This window comes from Lepisosteus platostomus, assembly GCF_059453375.1.
Source record: "Lepisosteus platostomus isolate fLepPlt1 chromosome 5 unlocalized genomic scaffold, fLepPlt1.hap1 SUPER_5_unloc_1, whole genome shotgun sequence".
NCBI lineage: Eukaryota > Metazoa > Chordata > Actinopteri > Semionotiformes > Lepisosteidae > Lepisosteus > Lepisosteus platostomus.
The window spans coordinates 349,451-372,818 of record NW_028291471.1 but is presented as its reverse complement, the minus strand read 5'-3'; the positions used below and the strand labels follow the sequence as shown (position 1 = coordinate 372,818).

Here is a 23,368-nt window from a genome sequence, read left to right as displayed (position 1 = left end):
CAATTCGGCCTCATTTGCATAACACCAGACCCGCAAATCGCTACGCAAGCTCGCGTCGTGCGCCTGCCACGCACCGAACAAACACCGGAGCCTTTTCAGCAATTTCCAAAAAATGGGCCTGCTCGCCTGCCCACAAGGCTCCGTCTCTTACCCGCTCTCCAGAGCCTGCTGCCTTCTGTGCTGTTCTCTCAGCACCGCTGCAGCGCACACAACTCCTGCAGCGCGGGGAGAAAGTTTCCACGCTCCGCCGCAGGGAAGGCTCGCTCCGTGCGCACACGTCCTTTCAATGCCAGTTCAACAAGTGCTCCGCATTAGCAGCTTCGGGGCTCCGGCGTGTCGCACCTCACCTCACCTCGCACAGCCCCCTCCTCGAATGTCTGGCGCTGGGCATGCCCCGCTCTCCTCCACCTTATCTTATCGCGTGTGACCACCGACAATGGCCACAATGCCGGGGAATGGCACCTGTAAAGTGTTAATTGGGGCACAGGAACAGCCCGTCTCGTCTTGGGGGCCGGCTTCAAAGACAATACAGCAAACACAGCGGGGCGGGGGAAGAAGACGACACGACACATGCAGGTACCTTCAGCTCCGGTGGGAACGAGTCATTTGTCGGTCTTTTCAAGTGCTGGGAGTCGAGTAATCCTTCGCTTGTATCGTTTCTCCCCGGTGACTAGATCTCACCCTGCGACTCTCGACTGGGCTCACCCACGGCAGCCCAGCAGGTGTGAGCCTAGCCGGCACCCGGATGGGAGATTCCCCCCGGAAAAGCTCAGGTTGCTGCTGCTCCTACAAGAGGTGTGACTGGGACCAGTAGGGAGCGCTCACCCTGCGGTCTGTGTGGCTTTCTTATGCCCCAGCATCCTGATTGCGACACTCTGCTGCACAAACAGGCGCCGTCCTTCGGGGGAGGCATAAAACCGAGGTCCCGACCCTCCTTGGCCATTAAGAAGAGTCTCTCTCTGGTGTTAGTGTTCCCCTTTACCAATCAGTCTGGGTCTCCTCCTAATCCCCGTCTCATATGTAACAATCAATGACGAGGCCCCCCTGTCCCGCGATATTGTATTTGTCTCCTGGCCGCTGGCTGGCGCCGTGAGATTTAGTACTCGCGCAAGAGACCGGGGGCAGAGCGCGAACGCAGTCCCCCGCCCCCCACAAAGTGTGCGCTCCAGGTTCCCTCTTGGGGCTCTGCAACACAGCGGAAAGGCAGCGAGAAGGAGCCTCTTGCTCTGACGCCGCAAGGCCACAAGAGGGCGGAGGCGCCGCGCGCCCGGCCGACGTGTTGGACTGGTGTGCTTTATGTGCTGAAATAAACACGTGACAGCCCAGAAATGTTTTCAGAGTGCTGTGCACTGGAGGTTTTTGTCTTGTGAAGACTTGCCTTGTGCTCCTCCGTGCAGTTTGTTTGTTCTCCTCCAGTGCGGGACAAGCCAACACAAGGGAGCACATTCGCCAACATCCAGGTACGCAATGCGATTTGGAAAGAGGCTCCTTTCCAAAGAGTTGCACACGAACGATCCTTCAGTCCCGCTCGGGGGGTACAGAGCCCCAGCCACACACAGCTTCAAGTAGCGACTCAGGCGCCAAGGCTTTCGCTTGTGGCCACACCACCCTGAATGCGCCTGATGTCGTCTGATCTTGGAAACTAAGCAGGGTTGGGCCTGGTTAGTACTTGGATGGGAGACCGCCTAAGAATACCAGGTTTTCAAGCTTTTGCTCTCTCGGCCAGCAGGGGTCGCCGTTGGTGCCGTATGCTTTGGGAGGAAAACCTGGAGGATGGAAAGGTGATCTATAGCCTCATCTCTAGAGATGTTTTGTTGCTATGGCATGTGTGTGACCCATATAAAAAAAAACCCGTTTGTAAAACGAATATCGAAGCTGCTTCTAAATCTGCAAATGAAGATGAGTCGATAAACCACTTGTTTTTCGTATAACTATACATATATTCATTTATTACTGATTTCATTCATTGAGCACGGATACAATAGAGGTACAGCCATTCACTGTTTGACATGTCTGCACTGGTACAGAACCTAGCAATCAGAAAACGGGTGAAACTGTCTTGAGAATTAGCATACAGTACCGAGGCCCCCATGACCAAATAAAGGCTAACCTCGATAATCAGCCTAAATAATGCAGACTACAGCAAAACGACTGACTTTGAAAAGGGATTGAATGTCCTGAAGGAGTAGTGTAACCAGCTTGAAATGCTTCTCCGGACCTCTAACTAAAAGAAACCGGGAACCAGCAGTGGCATCGACTCCTTTCGAACTGGGATCCTATCGCAGCTCGTGATGTCGTAACTCTTCCGTATCTGATATTGGACCAAGCACATCAGGGGAGAGCGCGAACGCAGTCCCCCACTACCAGAAATTATGCAGTCGAGATTCCCACATTTGGGGAATTCGCAGGGGTCAGCACAGCCGGAGTGCAATGGCCGAGCCTCGCTCTGGGTGAACCGATTTTTTTTTTAAGAACTTCACAAAAAAAATACTGGACATCACAAATTAGAAAGCTTTACATTAATATACATACTTAAAACAGTATATATGATCACATCTCATTACATTTTGACACGGTACCAGTTACATAGCAACAATTTTCTTTTTTTCTGGTGCAAATCACATTCTTTACTTAAACATGATCATGTTTTCCTTAGTTTCTTGAGATATTGACCTATGCTCTCTATTTCCCACAGATTTTCTGCTTCCTCCCTCCCTTCTCTCCACAGATCTCTGAGGTAATAGTTCTCTCGGGTGATGAACAGGGCCAGGCTACCTGCTGCCTTGACTGGGACCTCGATGCCTTTGAACAGCCCCATGTTCCTCACTCTCCACAGGGCGTCTTTCCCACTGTTCACCACGGCCCAGATCCTGTCAAACACGTCAGGAGGAAGTTTGACAGGAGAGATGCCGTATATGACGAAAGCAGTGGTCAGGGTAAATTGGGGCGAGAGAGCCTGCAACCAATCTTCAAACTGTGCCCAGAAGGCCTTAGCAAAAAAGCAGGACCACAGGAGATGGGTCACAGTCTCCTCCTCGCCGCAGCCCACCCTAACGCAGCGAGGGCTGGGGGTGAGGCCCCTACGGTACAAGAAAGTTCGTACCGGTAAGCACTGGTGGACGACACTCCAGGCTAAATCTCTGTGAATGTTGCACAGAAACTTAGAGGATGTGTGTTTCCACACTGTCCTTGTTTGGGCTGATGTTAAAATGCCCACAGGGGTCTGCCTATTGTTCTGGGGTGCAACGAAATCTTCCAGTTTTTGGACGCTGACATCTCGGAGGGGAATATGGCCAATTGGGTGAAAACTTTTAACTGTCCCATAAATTGCAGGGCATGTGTCAGAGAGTGGGACATCCAGCTTGGGTCTGACACCCCACACTCTGAACACCTCCCTACCTACCCAGAGCCTGGAAAAATAAGTCCAGGTACGCGCTACAGGCGCTGTTGCAAAGCCTCTCAGCACAGAGGCCAGGAAAATGCACAGCAGCTTCGTAGCAATATCTGGGATAGACTTCCCCCCTGAGAGTAGCGGCCTGTACATTATTTCTCTTCTGTCTTTCCTGCTTCCCACTCCATAGAAATTGAAACATCAATCTCCTCACCACCGCCGCAACACGGTGTGGGATTGGGAAGGTAGAAGCCAGAAAATTCAAGACAGGCAAGAGCTTGGCTTTGATGACCAGCACCTTCCCTGTCATGGTGAGGTCTCGGTCCTTCCATTGCATCAGTTTTTTGTTTAAGATTGGCAATTTGTTCTGCCAATTTACTGTTCCCATCTCTTCTCCAAAATACACCCCCAGGACCTTAATTCTCTTCTCTTGCAGCCTGAGATCATTTCCTTCTTTTGGCTCCCTCCAGTTCTGATAAAAAATCTCACTCTTAGATTTGTTAATTTTTGCAGAGGAAGCCAAAGAGAAACGATCACAGCACTGCAGAGCTCTGCTAATTGAGGCATTGTCAGAGAGGAGCAGGGTGACGTCATCCATGTATAGAGATGTCTTTACCTCTCCTCCCCCACTTCCAGGAACTGGTATCCCATTAATGGCCTGATCCTGGCGCAAGGCACAGGCTAAGGGCTCCATAGCCAAAACGAATAACAAGGGGGATAATGGGCAGCCCTGCCTCACCCCTGAACAGACTTCAAAGGGGCGTGATCTATTGCCATTCACCATTACTCTGCTGTTGCTACCTGTGTACAGCAGGTTAATCCACTTTCTCATGATGGGGCCAAACTTCATGTGCTCAAGTACCGATGTTAAGTACTGCCGGTTTAGGCGGTCAAACGCCTTTTCTAGGTCTACACCTAAAATGCACAGAGGGAGGGAGCGATCCTCCGAGTACAGACAGACATCCCTCAACAAGGCCAGGTTGTCGCTCATCAGGCGTCCTGCTATCCCACAAGTCTGTTCTTTTTCTACCAGTGAGGCCACTTCATTTTGTAGGCGCAGGAAAAGGGCTTTGGACAGGATCTTAGTGTCCACGCCTAACAGGCTGAGGCGTCTCCAGTTCTTTATGTCATTCTTTGCTCCTTTCTTAAACAAGAGAGAGATAGTGCCTTCTCTTAAGGAGTCAGGCAGCAATTCTGTCTTATAGCTTCCCTCGAATAGGAGCAGTAGCGGATCCTGAAGCAGATCCCAAAAGGTGCAATAAAATTCTTTGGGAGCCCGTCAGCACCCGGAGTTTTCCCCTTCTGTAAGCTCTCCATAGCCTGTCTCAGCTCTTCTACTGTCAAATCCCTCTCAAGTACTTCCCTATCTTCTTCACTCAAAACGTTTTCTAGCTTTGAGGTAAAAAAATGAATTTTTTCATCCTTTACCTCTGTAGAGCTGTACAGTCTTGAGTAGAAGGCCTCGGTGCAGGAGAGGATAGCACTCGGCTCTGTTCTCTCTCGTCCCTCCTCATCAACTACACTTTCCATGACAGACTTGGAGCCTACCACTTTCCTGAAAAAGAAGCGAGTACACTTCTCATTTTCTTCCAAGAACTGCACTCTGCTTCTTAACAGCACTCCTCGACTACTTTCTTCGGCTATGCTCCGGATGTCCTTTTTTAAAAGGGTGATATCCTCGAGCACATCGAAGCCACTGTGCAGCATCGTGTAGAGACGCTGCAGCTGCCTCTGTTTCCTGGCTAGCACTCCTCTCCGTCTGGCAGCAGCCTTCCTTCCCTCAGCCATGAAAAAGGCCTTTGTCCTCACCTTCACCTCCTCCCACCACTCTCCTACTGACCCGTACAGACACTGCAAGGACAGCCACTGTGATAGTTTCTCCTTGTAGCGGGATACTACCCCCTCGTTCTCTAGCAGCTTTGTGTTGAGTTGCCAGAGGCCTGGCCCAAAGACAGTCCCGCCCTGGAGTTCCACTCTACACCCTAAAGCTTGGTGATCTGAGAAGAAGACAGGCTGAAGAGTGACCCCAACAACTTTCACTCTCTCTGAGACAAAGCAATAGTCAATTCTGGAGCTGCTATTCCTCCCTGACCATGTATATCCTGCTGTTGTGGGATATATACATCTATATGTGTCTGAGAGTTTAAAGTCTTGAACTAAGTTTTGCAGGGCCAGTGAGCTGGAATCCAATTTTATCGGCCTTTTGGCTAAGATCAAGTTCAAGTGGCATGCCCGCAGTTCCTGTCTTTCCAAAGTTCTAGAAGGCGATCGAAGATCCTGAAGAGTGCTTGAGCTGGTATCGCCCTAGGTTGAGCCTAGGGGATTAAGGCCAAGCAGCAGCTGAGCTGGGTGGGATCCGGCAGCAACGTTCTCTCTCTCTGCTCTCTCCTCTCCCCTCCCCCTTTCTCTTGCTCTGCCTCCTTGGCCTCTTGGCTGGGAGTAGGTACTCGTGGCCTGCCCGCGGTGCTTGCTTTCTTCCTGGAGACTCGGAAGCACTATCCGCCCCCTCTCTCTCTCTCCTCCTGCGCCTGCACCTAGCTGGGCTTTGCCCACAAGGACAAAGGCCAGGGCTCTCTCGCTGCTCCTTTAGCAGCTAAACCCTCCTCTCCACAGGACCTTGCTCTCTCTCTTTCTCTTTTTTTTTTTCTCCTTTCCAGATGGCAGACAAGAAGACACTGATCCGGTTCCACTGGACCAAGAAAACAGAGACGATGCCAACTGCGAAATCCTTTTTCATTACCTTCCTGAGAGAGATCCTGCAGTTGGTGGCTGGAGATCTCTACTGCCTGCAAGACAACAAGGCAGAGAGATACATGGAGGCCTACATGGCCACGGACGCCTCATATGAAAAGGCAACGAAAATGATCAGAGAAAAAGGTAAGCACCCCGGTTTCTCTGATTTCAGGCCGGAGCCTATAAGGAAGACAAACCAGAGGACCATCACAGTCCTCACATACAACCCCTACGTACCAATGGAACTGGTAACAGTGTACCTAGGGAGGTATGAAACTGTGGTGGGCAAACCGACGGAGATCAGGGACAGTTGCGGCGTCTGGTACGGCAAACGCCAGTACCGAGTCCTCCTGAAAGAGGACCCAGAGGGCGTCGACGGTTTCCAGCAGTCCCGGCCCGCTTCAACATCGGAGCCGACAGGGGGTACCTTTACTACCCCAGGATGCCGGATTTCTGCAAGAAGAGCAGACAGTCCGGCCACAAGGAGAACACGTGTGACATCAGATGTCAGATGTCACAACTGTAACAAAGAGGGGCACCTGGCAAAAACCTGCCGGGCAGCCAAAAAGTGCGACGGATGCAGCGCCGAGGAACACCTCCTTCACCAATGCAAGGTAAACAAACCTTCGTTTGCGCAGGTGGTGGAAGCCGGCCGGCAGAAACTGGTCTCAAGGGAGAGAGGTGAGAACAAAGAAGGCCACACCCCCAGCCGCACCAGTGCCACAAGATGGCCGCCAGGACGACGGACAAAATGGCTGACCAGAGGAAGGGCCCTAATAACTCCCAGCAAGAAGGGAAAGAGAAAGAGGGAGAAGAGATGCAGGGCGGATCCACCTTCGGAAGGACAAAAGAAAAGAGTGGTAAGGGAGAACCGTTTCCTCGTCCTAGAGGAAACTGAACTTTCTTCCCCCGAGGCCCAGGAACAACCGGAGGAGGCAGCCTAGGAAATGGAAACCCTCCCCCCCGAGGCCCAAAGACGACAGGAAGTGACAGCCCAGGAAACGGAACCCCCCTCCCCCGAGTCCCACGGACAACAGGAGGAGGCAGCCCAGGAAGAGGTAACCCCCTCCCCCGAGGCCCAGGGACAACAGGAAGAGGCAGCCCAGGAAGTGGAGCCCCCCTCCCCCAAGGCCCAGGAGCAACTGGAGGTCCCCGAAACTCCTGGAGAAAGGGAAGAAAAAAGCCTTCCCGAAGCGGTGGCGGAGAGTATCCTCGAGGAAGACGAGGATTACTTTGAAGCCGCCCTGGAGCCGGGACTGATGGTAGGGCTGGACCTGTCCAGCATGTTTACCTTTCAGTCCCCAGCGAGACCTGGAGGGAGCCCAGCATATTTCCCCCAGGACCCGAACGAGAGGAGTTACATCTAGGCTAAACAGTGCCCAGATGTAGACTCCCAAGTTTTCCACTGTAAGCACAAAGAGAGGAGGTTCAACTTTCACTTGTATTATCATGATTGTGAAACTTACCTTTCTAACAACTAATGTGAGAGGGCTAAGAGACCCGGTGAAAAGATGGGGATTCTTTCATGATCTGGCCTCAAAGTCTTTCTCAGTTTGTTTCTTACAGGAGGTCCACCTGAAGGATGAAAGCGACAAGCTGACATTCACCAGGGAATTGACAAAGGGAGAATCATGCTGGAGCGTAGGAGGGGTCCACTCTTCCGGAGTGGGAATCCTCCTCGGAAACCCAGAGATGACGCTGGTTTCCTCCTTCTCGGTGGTGCAGGGCCGGATCCTGGTCGCAGAGATCGACTGGAGGGGGCAGAAGTTGAGAGCAATTAACGTCTATGCTCCGACAGAACCCTCTATCCGGAAGGAAGTGTTTGCTGACCTGGCCAGCTGCTGCGCCACCAACAGACAGGTGGTGCTTGGCGGGGACTTCAACGTCGACCGGGAGAAGGGGAGCGACGCTAGCTCGGCAGAGCTGGAGTCGCTACTCAAGCAGTTCTCCCTGGTAGACGGTTTCAGACGGTGCCGCCCTAACGACGCCGGAACGACATGGAAAAACTCCCGGGGAGTGTGCAGCCGCCTGGACTACATCTTTCTGCACACGACCTGCTCCCTGGAGTCGGCGACGGTGTCCCCGGAGTGGTATTCCAACCACGAGCGCTTGACGGTGGTGGCTAACACCAACCTGCCGGCATTCGGTCGTGGGTACTGGAAGCTGAACCGGGAGATACTGGAGGAAGACGACTTCAAGGCGCTGTTCCGTAAAGACTACGCGAGCTGGGTCGATCTGAGAGACGGCTACAGCTCCATGGTGGAATGGTGGGAGTCGGTGAAAGACAGGACCCGAACCCTGGAGCAGACGTACTGCAGACGGAAGGCTGCCAGGGAGAGGAAGGAAGCTGCACGACTCCAGAGACAACTAGAGGAGGAGTACAGCTCGGCTAACGGGGGAGGAGCCTTCAATTCAGCCCGGGAACGGGACCTGAAGGAGAGGCTCCGCAAACTCAATCAGGTCCGAGGAGCCCAGAAAAAGAGGGTGATCCACGGCCTGAGACAGGGAGATGGAGAGGAAGTGCTGGACGAGAGCGACAAGGTAGAAGCGGCCACCACTTTCTACATGGAGCTCTTTTCAGAAAAGCAGACGGAGGTGGAGGCAGGCGATGCTTTTCTGGAGGAGCTGAAGGCACGAGTACCGGAGGAGGTGAGGGAGGACTTGGATGGTCCGATCGCGGCCGAGGAGCTGAAGGAGGCGCTCTTGTCCATGGAGAATGGCAAGGTGCCAGGGCCGGACGGACTCCCCAAGGAATTCTACACCTGCTTCTGGGACACCCTGGCGGAAGATCTGGTGGAAGTGGCGCAGGAGATCTTCCGCCGGGGGAAACTCGGAGACACCATGAGGGAGGGCATCATCTCCCTGCTCTCCAAGAGCCCTTAGCAGAGACGGTGAGACGGGACCCTGTCATCGACGGCCTGGAGATACCGGGAGGCGCGGGGGAAACCCTGAAGATCTCCCAGTACACCGACGACACAACGCTGTTCCTGAGGTCGGACAGGGGGTTGAGGAGGGCCCTGCAGGTCATGGAGCAATACTCCAGAGCCTCGGGGTCGAAAGTCAACCGCCGAAAGAGCAAACTGAAGTTCTTCGGGCCCTGGAAGCACAGGACGACGGCGCCGGAGGCTCTCGAGCTCTGCACGGAGCCCCTCAAAATACTGGGGGTTTCCTTCCAGAGCCAGGACAACGAGACCAACAACTGGACCAAGAGGATGCTAAGGTGAACGCAAAGCTGGGTCTGTGGACAACGTGGTCGCTGTCCTACACAGGGAAAGTGATGGTGTTGAAAGCAGACATCCTGCCGGCTTTGGTTTACCTGGAGGTGGTGTACCCGCTGCCGGCCAGACTCAGACAAGCGCTGCAAGGGATGATCTTCGGCTTCCTCTGGGGCGGCAAGTACGAGTACATCACGAGAAACCGGATGTGTCAGCCGGTCGAGGAAGGGGGTCGAGATGTCCCACATTTCCCCCTGAAACTCGACTGCATCTTCTACTGCAACCTCTGTCGGGCGCTGCGGGAGCCCATCGGCCCTCAGGAGGAGGACGAAGCGCCTAGTCGCCAAATGGGGTTTCCCCACGGCGAGGGAGTGCTGGAAAGGACTTTGGGCCCTATACAGGGATTAAAGGACAATAGCGAGTGGTAGGTTTGGAGGGACTCTCTTAATTGCGCAAATCCACCCCCACTTGCAAAGATTGATAACGGACAATCAATCGCCGTTGTTTTTTATTACATGGAGTGTTAATATGTGTGAGATGTTCCTTTTGAGATGTTTTTTTTGCGGAATAAAGTATATTTTGTAGAACAAAAAAAATCTTATGACAAGGTTTACAAGTTATCTGTTGAACTACATTCTAATAGGTGTGGTCACAGTCCAGGTCATTTGTTTACGTTTTTGTTTCTGGAGCAACTGTTAGATGAAATGTGCTAATATGTAACCTAACTCCAGTGTGAATAACTAGAAGAGGGGAGCAGCTCCATTCCAGACCAAGGTAGCTTTGAGATTGGCTGGGCCAGATCTCTCATTTGCATATCTGATTTGGAAATACAACACTAAACCCCCTTCTTGCATGGATTTAACTTGCACCCAAGAGTCCCCTACTGTGTATTGCTACTTATTTTTTTATGATAAGTGGTGATTAGCAGTTGACAGGTTTTATTTGTTGAATTATAAATGGTTCTGTATTATCACCCTGAATGGCCTGTACTCAAGGTTTGGTAGGGTATGTGTTTTCATTTCATTTACCAAATGGAATTTTTGCTCTTTTAGTATTTGTCTAGAAGGCTTTCTGAAGTCAGGAAGCCCATTTATTTGGTGAAAAAAGATTCTGTATTAATATTAGTATATTTCTCATACAACATAAATAGGGTCTTTTATGAATAAAAAGATCTTGCACTTGGAAATCTTAATAAAGCTGTGTGCTTCCATACACTCGAGCAGTTTGGATTCCTAATATTTGACCTTAGGTGTGGGAAAGGGTCTTTTTTGCCATTTGATTTCCAATTGATCAGCATAGACCCATAAAGCAACCTCAGCAGTGACAAATGTGCAAAAAGTAATCACTTGTTTTCGCCCGCTTTCAAACTGAAACCCTTTGGTGTGTTAAGAGAATGTGATAACCACTACACTGCGCATGGTGGGAATGGGTGACTTGCAGAGAGTGTTGAACTTCGAGAAAGGACTTCTCTCAGGAATATATTTCCACATTCTGAAGAGGAGATTTTCTCCATTTCTGTAGTCTGACTTCCTCTTTTGCTAGAGAGCTGTAGAATGTGGAGTCACCTATCCAGCTCTGGGAGCAGTGTGTAGATAACAGGTTTGTTACTGCCTGATGAGCACAGTAAATTAATACAGCAGAATAAACACACTGAGTATTTGAAGGGAATTAACAATCTTTTACGTCTCGCCATGTTCAATGCTGCTGTCATTTCTGTAATATTGTGATTATCACATTCATCACACATGCGCAAGATCCCCTGTTTGAAATTGGGCAGAAACAGGTGTCTTTTTATGTTCTCACATTTTGCACTCCTGCCAGTGTTTTATGGATCTTGTTTTGTCTTATTGCAAGAATTCGAATTTCCTGTGTCATTCATCACATCACATCAAACAGCCAGCAGATCATGTCACCTTTCAGATAGTCATTCTTTTGCTTCCTAAATTTCCTAGAGACAGGTCTTTTCAGCAGAACTGACAAACGTGGCAAAGCAACCTGATAAGACCAGGTCCTAGAAGTCACTATTCAGTCAGTTACTACTGCCGAAATGCAAGCCCTTCCTCCAGCCTGAAGAAGTTGATCCTACATTACTCAGGAAGAAGATGTATCTACCAAACCTCAGAGAGCTGAACTGGATTACTCCCCTTCTGAATGACATAACGCTCTACCACGCCTCTTCGTGCACCCATGCTCGAACTTTGGGAGGCTACTGCAGACAGCAGAGGTTAGATCGTACACAGAGGTTGAAATAGCTCAGCTGAGAAAGCCTTAGACTGATGCTCTATAGGTCCCTGGTTCAATCTGGGGTTTTGGCATTTTGTTTCGTTGCGCCATTTGTTCCTCTATGCAATGCCCTGTGTCCAAAGTCACACTTCCCTTTCTCAGCCTGAATCCCAAACTAGAGTCTTTGTGTCCTTGAGTCCCTCTTTTACCGACACTGATGAAGTACAGAAATAACTTAACATATTTTGCACTCCTTATGGTGTTTTATGGTGGGACCTGTATTTCTCTATGAATTTCCTTAGTGACAGCCCATTTGTTTTCAATATATTTCTGGTGAAGTTATTACACCGGTCTCCCCTGGTGGCTTGTTTTCATATCTCACTTCTGACAATGACTTTTCTTATGTCACTTTGATGGGAGTACAATTGGAAAAAAAAACTAAAATGTGTGTAGTTGTTTCCATATCAAACCTGTCTTCCATTTTATACAGTATTCCACAGGAGTGAATCAATTCCTTGTTTAATTTTGCAAATGACCCTGCTGTCAAAAAAACTAAATTCCCATGTAGCCAAGGAGTTGCTGAAAAGCTCCTTCACTTTGATGTTTTGTGTTGTTATAACTAATTCATCTCCTTTTTAAAAAATAGATTTCTGTAGAAGAAAGGTGTCTCACACTACAGTTTAAATTGTAAACAGGTCATAGAAAAAGCTCCTTAGATCCCTGTCAGGAATCAAACCCCACTCTCCTGTATGACAGGCAGGGGTTCTCACCATGGTTAAATTGCAACCGTAATAATATTGACAACATTAATAAATGCATATATAATTGAAATTGAAAACATATCTAACACAGCATCTTTTCTGGTTATATACCACAATGCATTGCTGATATTTGTTGTTTGCCATTTAGGTTAAATACTGTCATGTTTTTCTCAGCAATCGTCTTTTGATGCGTAAGTATAAATAATGATAATACTATTTGAATACATACAGGTCTTAATATTATTTTGATTAAAAATAGTACGTTAATAAGCAATAAATGGCATATAAAATAGTGTGAAGGTGAAGATCACACAAAATCAACTACAAATGTGGGAATTTTACATTTTTAGGATTATAAATTGCATGTAGCACATTAGCAACACTACAGTAATGCTAATATAACAATAGTGTAAAAAAAATCCTGACCTAATTCCTTACAAATGCTGATACAAAATGTGAATGATTTCAGAGTTTCGGGGATTGGGTCTCCTGATAGAGATCAGAGATGAACTGAGCCATGTGGGAAAGTGTACAGAACTGGTGAACTCCCAATTCCACATCAAGAGGCTGATCACAATGGAAGAGTCCTGTACACACAAGTGAGTCCTTGACAACATGGACAATCAAAACGTACTGGTATGATATTATATTCTCTCTGTGGTGTAGAAAATATTCACTACTAGTATTATAGGTTACAGATAGGTCATTATATGACAGCTTACATCTGATTAATAGGATCCATCTCTGGCATACATTCTTATTTTTAGTTTATAATGTATAATCTTGCTAATTATTTTAATGCCAAAATAAAGTGTTTTATAAAAAGCTTCATGTTCTAAGAAATTACTACAACTTTTGAACTTTGAAATATTGCCACTTTGTATTCTAGGACTTAGCAAATACTGCAGAAAAGTGGAGTTAAAATGTGAAAATGTGTAATGGGTATGTCTGATTAGTTGATTAGTGAAGATCCAGTAGTAAAAATAGCTTCTAATATTATTTCTAATATAATATTATTTCCAGATAAACCAACTTTGGAGAGTAGGCAACAGTGATTTCAAAGAAAGTGTGTTCACAGTGTTGTTAAGGTATTGCTTATAGATTTTTTTATGTTTTTACATTACATTTTTACTTTGATCAAGTTAAAATATCCACAAAATTTAGCTTAAAGATACCTTGTTAACCACTGAATTTGCAACGTGTAAAACCGCTAAATTGTCTTTTAAAATATAAGGATTACAGTAGTACATTTGATACTAAATATTTGAGTAAATAAACGTTGAGTGAAAACTCGCTTGAGAAATGTCTAAGCTCAGTCATAATTTGGTTTTCAGACTTAAGACAAATTAACTGATGATGGAATTCAACTTCGCTGGCACAAACCAGAAAGATCAAAGACAAAAGAGGTGCCTGGGAGACACAAATCTTTTTAGAGCAATTAAAGGTACTCTTATTCTACGTTGTACTTTCAAACTTTGGGTACTCTTTAATTAGGACAGACTTTATTGCTCAATTACTATGATGCAAGCTAAACTTAATACACTGATTAAGCTTTGATCTTAGTAAACCTTAATGGTTCTTTTTTGAGATTATATTCAAGAAGAGATTAATCATCATTTGTCGATCATTTGTTCATTTGTTGGAGAACTTGACAATCTTTGACAATTATTATTAAATGAGCATTATACAAATGTGCGTTGATATTTTTAATATGTACCTTAATTGTAATATATATTAACACAATTGCTTTGATATGGATGTTCATTTGAAGGATTTGAGGAAACTATCAAGGATCGCAGAACAACCAAAGATACATTTGGGCATCTGCTATTGGTAAAGATGAAAGAGTACCGTAAGTGTGAAGCTTGCATACACAGGAGAGAAAAATCAGTTTTAATGCACTTCATTAAACTGATGGTGTGCTTATCAATCGTGCATAAAAAATATATAGCAGAGGATGGTTTCGATCCATCGACCTCTGGGTTATGGGCCCAGCACGCTTCCGCTGCGCCACTCTGCTGACAGCTGTCACAGTGTGATTCAACACAACTGCTCTATCTTTGCTCTCTAAAAGTGCGCCCGAGATGAAAAGTTTCAACGGCAAACGCAGACGTCACTTTGAGCACTTGGTCTTTTATAATACGAATCATCACACGTTGCTCTACATGGGCGTGTCTTCAAGATCGTTGAGAACCAAACCTTCTGCTTTCCGAGGCAACTGATTCTTTCCTTGTTAATTCACAAATCTTCAATGAGAATCAGTGAAACGAAAACCAAACACATGTACACACTCGCGTCCTAGCCTGAAAGAAAAATGATGGAAGCATTTGAGGAATAACAAGAGTAGTCTGAACAGCTCCAGTCTATCAACTGCTCTACAAAGTGATCGCTACTTCCACACCCAGTTTATAACACTGAAAATGATTCAGGAAGCACAGCAAAGTTCTAAAAGCAGTGGTTAAAAAGCGTCTACTGTAGATACATAAAATGACAATTTCTCAAAAGTAAAATCTTCAGCTTTTAAATATTGTCATCCATATATTTTCGTTTTTCTCTTTTTTACATAACACGCTTTCGAGAAATAGACTGTCTTGTAATGAAGGCTGCATTAGAAAATGTGTGTCTAAATTAAAATCGGGTTTATGACTTCTGCGTTTTTCAGCTTTCTTAGCGCTTGGGTCTCGATTCAGATATTGCAATGAAAGCAACAGGGGAGTAAGTTTTCCTTTTCTAAATCAAAGGTGATCTGCTCACAAGGAAGTATAAAAACTTCAGCGTTTACTTTTTGAAGACCGCAAATTGTCGAAACACTATTGCTTCATAAGCTAATAAGTAAGGTTTTTGAGCACGCATTGTATTACTAATGCTGTTATTAATTAAAAAAAAGCTTAAATTCACATAATGGAATTCGGACGGCTCAAAGTAGTCTATTCTTTGGACAACTTTACTTGCCCGCTGAGTAGAGTTTAAAGCAACGGCAGCAGTAGCAGTAGCAGTAATAGCAACAACGTGGTTAGAGTGTCACAATACACTCTATGAAATTATTGCGGCTTCAGATCGTTTTGTTCTGTTGAAGCTGCCTACAGGCTCTGAATTGCTGACATCGGCTGTGATCTTTTTTCAGGTTTCATGAAATTCTTCACATATTTGAAATATTTAATTCGGGTTCGCCTTATACACGGTGCAAACCGTACCTGCAGCAGAATGCTGTGGCACATGAAGCCGTTTTGTTTATCGGTTGTAAGGATTTAGGAGCGTACTACAAATCGAGCAAGCGAAAATAAAATTTAACAGGAGTCACTTTTTGGATTGCTAATTCATTGTGCTCTGCTCGTCTAGGTTCAAATCCCATCCTTGTCATGGTTAAGGCCTGAGACGTGTGTGTTTTTTCTTAACGGTGTTTGCATTTGTTTCCTCTTTACTCTTGTAAACTCAGGATTTTTTTTCCTTGGTGGCAACAATACGCTTCTGCAATACAGTAAATGGTAGACTCTGCTTTCAAATTAGCTGCACCGGGATTTAAAATTCAGGAATATGAATGGCCAATTGCTTACAGCTAGGGTTTTTACGTTTTCTTATTTAGCGATTTGTGTATCAATCTTTTAACAATTCATTAAAATGCTAACAATATGTAAAATCAAAACAACAGCACCGTTAAATGCTGGGGAGACAGGTAGTTGTTTTTTTCATCAGATGCCAATCTCTAATGCTGTGTGTGAGAGCTTACGTACCTTTCCTTTTCTCACATTTTCTGACAACTATTCCAAAGGGGCACCCTGTCAGCTCCTAATACTTTTTAAAAGTCTGCCTGCATGTTTGATTATTGTCGTTTTATTTAGAAAAAGTTCAATATTGATCATAACTAAAGAAAATTAGGATCACGAAGAAAAAAAGGGCTGAAGATGCGAGTCGCTCTTGAATCAAAGCTGGGCGACACGGGCTTCTGTTCTGATATGATTGTACGAGAAGCAGGAGGAATCTCTTCTCTCCTATGGAGCATGAGCTGAATCAGGAGTGAGACATTTCGTATGCTCGTGCATATGTTAACACATGATCTACATCGTAAAACTAAATTAAAAACTAACATTAAGTTGTCAAAGACATTCATTTATATACAAACAAGAGACAGACATAGTAATGATTCTACATTAACTTGTCCTGCACTGATCAGACTAATTGAAATGTATGAAAGCCCGTTTCCGCCAGGGAGTTACAAAAAAACGCGCTATGGTATCGCAGAATTCCGACTAAGTAACTCAGAATTGCGACTTAGTAACTCACAACTCCGACTTTATATCTCACATTTGCAACTTCGAAATAGCCCATATTTCATTGTCTGTCCTTTTGTTATTGTAACGGATTCGGGTTCTAGCTAGCAAGACCCCGAATCCGTTACAATAACAAAAGGACAGGCAATGAAATATGGGCTATTTCGAAGTCGGAAATGTGAGAGATAAAGTCAGAATTCTGAGTTTTTAGGTCGCAATTCTATGATTCTAAGTCACAATTGAGAGATACCATAGTGCGTTTTTTTTTACTCCCTGGCGGAAACGGGCTTCCGTAGGTTCTCAGTGCTGCGAAGCAAAAGCAATCTCTGGAAAATCAGACAAATTATTATCAGATCATGTCAAAAGCTGATCAGTATTTCTTTACTGGAAAACAAAGAAATGCTTGTATTACACATTTTAATATGACATGCAATTACACATGAAAAATAGTAAAATTATTTTCATTGCGGTACGTGTTGATAGAACAGCCCCCTCGATAAAAGAAAGTGTGGACGGACGTGTCGCATGTTCCGTACTCTGTCTGACAGCGAGTTTAACACACTTTCCTCGGAAATTAGAAACTAATTGAACAATAAATTAATCTGAGCAAATTTTACACGTGTGGGTGATTTAATTCTGTCGAAATTGCGTGGAACTCCTCCGCTGAGGTCAGATACACACGGGAAAATGTTCAGGCGGCTTCACGGAGTCCCGCCTCAGACTGAAATCAGGTTCTAATTAGACGCTGAGAACAATCCGGATCTCTGTATGTAATTGATTGTGTTGATTGAGCGGTAGTGTGACCAGGTGTGCGGTAGCAGGTCCTGCCAGTATAAAAACCTAGTCACCGCGTTCACACTTTATGCTTTCTTGCTTCAACAGTTTTGTGGTTTACTTATTTTACTCCTGTAGCAATTGAGCGGGACGTTAATTTGGTGATGCGCTCGTTTCTCTTTATGCTGTGCCTGTGCACAGGGGCCGGGCTCCCCGCACTGGTTTCCGCCGGGCCGGCTGGCTGGGACTCTCGGGAATTGGCGCTCCAGGCCGACCTCCCGGCTCCTGAAGACGCAGCCCAGTTGGAGGACTTGAACCTGGCAGATGCGCCCTCCGAAGACCTGTCTGCAAGCGAGAACGACTCGCAGTCCTTGGCTCCCAACTTTCGCCGCCTTCCCGTGTCCAGAGACGCGTACTCGCCCTATTTCGACAAGGAGAAGATGAAGCCCGAAGCCGGCAGCCGCCCCTTACCCGCCTACATCAAGAGCGTCCTGTTTCCTCCCCAGCGAGGGCGGCAGCCGGCTCGCCCGGCCATCGGGGGCACCCGAGGAGTGGCTGTGTGGTGTGACTCCAGCAGGATGTACGTGAGGGTCAGTCGGCTCCTGTTCGGCTTCAGCTGTCGGCCATCGGAGGTGACCTTGGGCAACTGCAGCGTCAGCCGAACCACACGCAGTTACTTCTACTTCATCTACGGGCTTCACGAGTGCGGCACCGAGCGATCGGTAAGCGGGTCTTCATCTACAGGCAGTGTATCGATGTGAGCTGTAGGGCCAGTGTCGGGGTTGCCTTTCCTGGGAATATCCCTTCCTCTGTGACCCTGCAGGTTGTCCAGGGCCGCCTGGTGTACTCCAACACTCTCCGCTATGCCCCGCCCTCCTCCAGTGCACCTGTGCATCGCTTCATTCCCTTCTCTGTGCCGGTCAAGTGCTCCTACAACAGGTAGGCAGGGCTCTGCTGCTGAGAAGCCGCTAGGAAAGTGTCCAGATGCCCCTCATCCCCTCTGTCCTGCAGGTTCCACTACTCCTACAAGGTTGGCTATGTCCCCACGTGGGCCAGGAGAAGGACCTTCTTCAAGGACCTGAAGAACAAACACAGCTTTGTGCTGCTCACCACCAACTGTAAGCTCCTTGAGTGAGTGGCTCCTCCTGCCTGCAGGGGGTGCTGTGTGCAGGTGTAATGCTGCCTCTCTCTCTCCAGCCCGCTGGGTCCGGCTCTCTCCTAAGGATGAGTACTTCCTGGGTCAGCCCATGTACTTCCAGGCCACTGCCTACTTTGCCACAGCAGAGCAGAGGCTGTACATCCACTCGTGTTACGTAACGGAGAAACCAGACCAGCACTCCCAGCCCCGTTTCCCTGTGATCGACAACTTGGGGTACGGCCCCTTCTGGGAGGAGAGGTGGGCAGGAGCCCCGGGAGCCTGCAGGGGTTCATCCTTGTCCTTGTCCCCAGGTGCATGGTGGACAGCAAGGCAGATGGCTGCCTGTCCAGGTTTGTCCCCTCCAAGCAGAAGGATGTGCTCCGCTTCACAATTGATGCCTTCCTCTTCCAGAAGAAGCTGTCCAGGAAGGTACTGCTCTCAAAGGCTGCTCAGCCTTCTTGCTCTACTGATCCATTGTCTGCTTTTTCATCCATGATCTAGATGTGAACCAGACTGTGGCAGCTGTAGTGCCTAGAGCTGCCAGCTTGCCTTCACTGATGGCAGAAGGTCCTTCTCTGTCCCTCTATTGGCCTTGATCCCTTAATGCTGTGACTTTCCCTCTTGCAGCATGAAGTGACTGAGCTGTACATGCACTCTGTCATGGCTGTGGCTCCTGCTAAAGCAACACCAGGGACCAAGTCCTGCACCTACAACAGGGAGGCGAAGAGGTACTTCTGCAAGGAGCCTGCTGAGGGTGCTCTGGGACATGCCAGGTGAAGGCCTCACCTGTCCTCCTCTCCTCCAGGTGGGAGGAGCTGTATGGTGACCATGAGGTCTGTGCCTGCTGTGAGTCCAGGTGTGCTGGCAGTCGGAATGAAGGTGGGTCTGGTTCTCTATCCCTTGTGGATGCATCTCTGCCCAAGAGACAACCATGCTTGGACAACTGAGGAATGATCTCATGCTGGACAAAAGGACTGTTTAGGTGAGTAGCATCACTGTGGGTCTCTGGGTATAGCAGATCCCTTACTCCTGGGTGTTGCTTGTCCACAGGTACCAGGAGCCTGGTGACCAGCAGTCGGGTGGCTGTGGCACCAGTAGAAGCTCCTCTGGGTGTGGGAGCTGACTGGACTGAGGATGAGGAGGGAGACCCTCAGAGCACCAGTGAGGATGTGGAGGGAGCAGAGGACTTTGGAGATGTTGGCCAGTGGACAGGTAGGGTCTGGCAGGAGGAGCTCCTGTAGGGGTGGTGTCCTGCAGTGTAGCTGGATTGTTCTCCTTCCTCCCCAGGTGCCTGAATGAAGGCTCCAGCCTGGCCCTTGTGACTCTCCTGCCTCCACTTGCCTTGTAATGGCAACATTTCAATAAAGCTGTGAAAGACCCTTCTGCCTGCCCTTGTTTCTTTATGGTTTATAGGTTTGAATGGGGTGGAGAGATTCAAGGGAAGTGAGACCCATTAATAAATTGAAGTACTGTATTTGTGGGGGTTCCCCTTTCAAGAATGCTTCCTGTATTGCTGCCAATGAGGACTGAAAATGGCTGGAGTAATAAAGCATTGTACTGGGGGAAGATGGGTGCACTATTCCTTGGGCAGGGCAGTGTGATTTTTTTTTTTTTTTTTTTTTTTACTGTGGGAGAGACAGAGGTGTTCAATATACTGGAAATCCTCTTGTTTCCGAGAGGGGTAGTGGTTATGGAGTGAGTTGCTACTGTAGTGCCCAATAAGAGTGAGATCTGGTGTCCTATTCTGGGCTGCACAAACTGACTAAAATAAACACAAGGAAGGAATTGTCAACAGGGGCTTGGTGTAAAGTAGGCCTTCCTTCCTTAGCAGAGGAACAATACTGGTGTGTGAACATCAGTGAATAATGGTACAGTTAGAATCTCGGAGGTCTTGTCTTATGGGTGTTGGTTTCACAGCAGTGGTAGTGGACAGTCATGAGAAGTATTAGGATTGAGACTGGAGATCCCAGTACTTGATCCGGAAGACAGGTGTTCACAACTACCTCTACCAGCAACACAGACGGTGTAGATTGAGACTGAACGCTTACTACACAAAGACTCTCCACTGTTTCAGTGTCCCGTGTCATGGATTTCAAGTGAATCCTAGTCTTCCTTTGTGACTACCTATAATTTGCACAAATCATGATGGCCCACTAAGGCTGTCAATTTTTAGCCCTACTGCAGTGCCCTATTAAAGTTTCAAGGATTTAGAATAAACTATTTTATATAATGGTTCTGAAGGTTCATTTCTAATATTGAGGACAATGGGTTATATACCCAGCGTTCTTACCAAAGGATAAGAGACCTTTTGCTATATAAAAAGACTCCTTTCCACCACTAATTTATACAGGTTTGGTTCATTTGGGTTTTATCAGTTAAACATTTAATATTGTATTTGTCAGTTTGTTGATGCCTATATATCACAGTGATCTGCACACACATCTTTGACTGAATATGGGCTGCCAAACCTCTCCACCAAACTTATGTATCACGGTAGATACACAAGAAGTTTCTTTGTAATAACAGGGTTGGTGCCAGTATTCAGATTGGGTCAACTGCAAGGTAAGAACAGTATCACATTAACTGGAGATGATCCAGAGATTAGCATGCAGCTCTGTACGCCAGATTAATACCGATTTGCAACGCGCTCGTCTGCTGACTTAAGTGCCCTGCTCAGTAATCACAATGTTCCCAATTGCAGTGAGCCCAAGGAAACAGCTGCTGCCCTCTAGAGGACACTACAGGACAGGAGACAGGACTAAGTACAATTCCTACAATAGACTAAGCAGTTTAGTGCCAAACTAATGGAACACTGAATCCTATGGGACAGTTCCGAATGTAGTAACAGCTTAATACTGAAATAATATCATAAACACCTCGTGATCTTAAGAATCTGTCGCTGTTAAAAAGTATTGTAATAATAAGCTAAAACTGTACTGCAGCCACAACACAGTGGACCTGCAGCTCCTGTCCTGATCATACAGAAAGATGTCATCACTATGTAGTGTGCTCTCTGAAGGCACCAGTTCTGTAGGGTTTGGGCATTTACTGGGACAATTATTAATTGTAGCAGTAAATCACAAAATTGATTCTTTTGATGGCTTTAGAATCCAACTATGCGATATAACTCAAACAACGCACACACACAGGTACTAATACTCGAGGATACATTTATTAATACATAGAATATGCATATAAACCTAACAGATCTTATCGAGAGGGTTATCAGAATACAAAAGATATATATTCAGTCAGTTACGAAGTGTTACATATATCAAGAGGACATACGTTCAGTATATCATTAATTTAGACCGTTTCATAAAGTGAACTTGGTTACAACTTCTACATTAGATACTCAAAACAAGTACATAACTCTTAGGAATTAAATTGATATCAACTGGTTGGGATAACAATTGAATTCTCGAGCAGTAATGCAGTGAAGTTGAATACTCATCCAATCTCTGGGGATTCAGATCTCCTGCGGGCACAAAGAAACAGTTGCAGGCTGTTGCTGTCCAATCCGCGCTCTCTGACTCGGTTCCAGGCTGTGCTGTGCGGCTTGCGACGGTGCGCTGCTGATGCTCACTGACCAGCTAGTTAGTTTTGGCTTTAACTAGCAAAGTTTATGCACAGGAGAAAAGATGACTGTGGGTCCCAGCAAGTCAGGAAGAGGACCGGTTCGTTCCTGATGATGAGCTAGTTCTGAATAGTGATTCAGCTGTCCACAGTTCTGACCTGTTCACAAGGCTTGCTGCTGATGCTAACCTCGGGTGGATCCTCTGGTTACTCTCTGGCAACCTCCGCTCTAGACTCTTAGAACAAAGGAAAGTTCTGGCACTCGGACACACTGGCCGTTCCGTGGTTGTCCGGGCTGAGTCTCAGGATGGTCAGGAGGCGCGCTGCGAGAATGTCCTGCCCTTGGGAGCCTTCTGCTCCTGGGCCGTCCTGCCCTGGAATTCTCCTTTGAGAAGTCCACAGAATCCTACTGGAGCTCTGTGTTGCCTGTTTTTACCTGGAGGAACTTCAGCTCATTCCTTGGCTGAAAGTTCCATGGGCATCAGAGTCCCCCGTGGGTTACTCAGGCCTACCAGTCCCTGATTGGTTGATCAAGATGAGATATGAGTCACTTACTCCTGACACTTAGGAATGCAATCCAGATGTCCATCTGGCACTCCCTAGACAGATAGGCGCCAATGGATGACCATTGATCATGATAGCCAGGCTTAGCTAAGTGCATCCCCCTTTGGGAGCTGTCCCTTATCAAAAGAAAACATCTTTAAATCAGCCTGCATGAATAGCTTCTCTGTGGCTGCACCACAGAGATGAAGGGAGAGATGGGGCCTCATTTGGAAAAGCACAGCAACACTTAATTCTGTCTTATTAACCAGCATTGCCGCTACAGTGCTTAACGCAGAGAGTGGCGAGGCTGGGATGTCAGGGCCATACGACAATTCTTTATGCAGAGAGTGGAGGCATTGGTGTCAGGGCCATACGACAGTGCTTTATGCAGAAACTGGCGGGGGTGGGAAGTCAGGGCCTGATGAGACTGCTTTATGCAGAGGGTGGAGGGGTGGGTGTCAGGGCCATACAACACTTCTTTACGTAGACAGTGGCGGGGGTGGGATGTCAGAGCCTGAGAACACTGCTTAACGCAGAGGGTGGAGGGGTGGGTGTCAGGGCCATACGACACTTCCTTACGCAGAGAGTGGCAGGGGTGGGATGTCAGGGCCTGACGGTACTGCTTTACGCAGATAGTGGCGGGGGTGGGATATCAGGGCTTAACAACATTGCTTTATGCAGAGAGTGGAAAGTTGGGTGTCAGGGCCATACGACAGGGGTTAACGCAGAGAGTGGCGAGGGTAGGA

General features: G+C 47.3%; 1 protein-coding gene, 1 long non-coding RNA gene, 2 other non-coding genes and 1 pseudogene across 4 annotated transcripts in view; 4 read left to right on the top strand and 1 right to left on the bottom strand.

The window, feature by feature from the left end:
• The first annotated feature begins 1,591 nt into the window (after positions 1-1,591).
• Positions 1,592-1,709, top strand: LOC148638397 (5S ribosomal RNA; annotated as a pseudogene).
• Positions 1,710-2,332: 623 nt separating this feature from the next.
• LOC148638396 (U1 spliceosomal RNA) lies at positions 2,333-2,491 on the bottom strand. Its single transcript, XR_015931067.1, has one exon. It is a non-coding gene; the product is annotated as a U1 spliceosomal RNA (small nuclear RNA).
• Positions 2,492-10,371: 7,880 nt separating this feature from the next.
• LOC148638395 (U7 small nuclear RNA) lies at positions 10,372-10,429 on the top strand. The gene has a single exon (XR_015931060.1). It is a non-coding gene; the product is annotated as a U7 small nuclear RNA (small nuclear RNA).
• Positions 10,430-17,386: 6,957 nt separating this feature from the next.
• Positions 17,387-19,280, top strand: LOC148638394 (zona pellucida sperm-binding protein 3-like). Its single transcript, XM_088623354.1, has 6 exons — positions 17,387-18,087; positions 18,189-18,304; positions 18,377-18,483; positions 18,563-18,737; positions 18,815-18,932; positions 19,131-19,280. Exons 1-6 carry the CDS (start codon positions 17,530-17,532, stop codon positions 19,278-19,280), a joined length of 1,224 nt encoding a protein of 407 aa, XP_088479480.1. The 5' UTR covers positions 17,387-17,529.
• A 712-nt stretch (positions 19,281-19,992) lies between these two features.
• LOC148638367 (uncharacterized) overlaps positions 19,993-23,368 on the top strand; it is a 244,654-nt gene continuing 241,278 nt past the window's right edge. The window contains exon 1 of the long non-coding RNA XR_015931048.1: positions 19,993-20,130. This is a non-coding gene — a long non-coding RNA (uncharacterized LOC148638367). The remainder of the gene's footprint in view (positions 20,131-23,368) is intronic.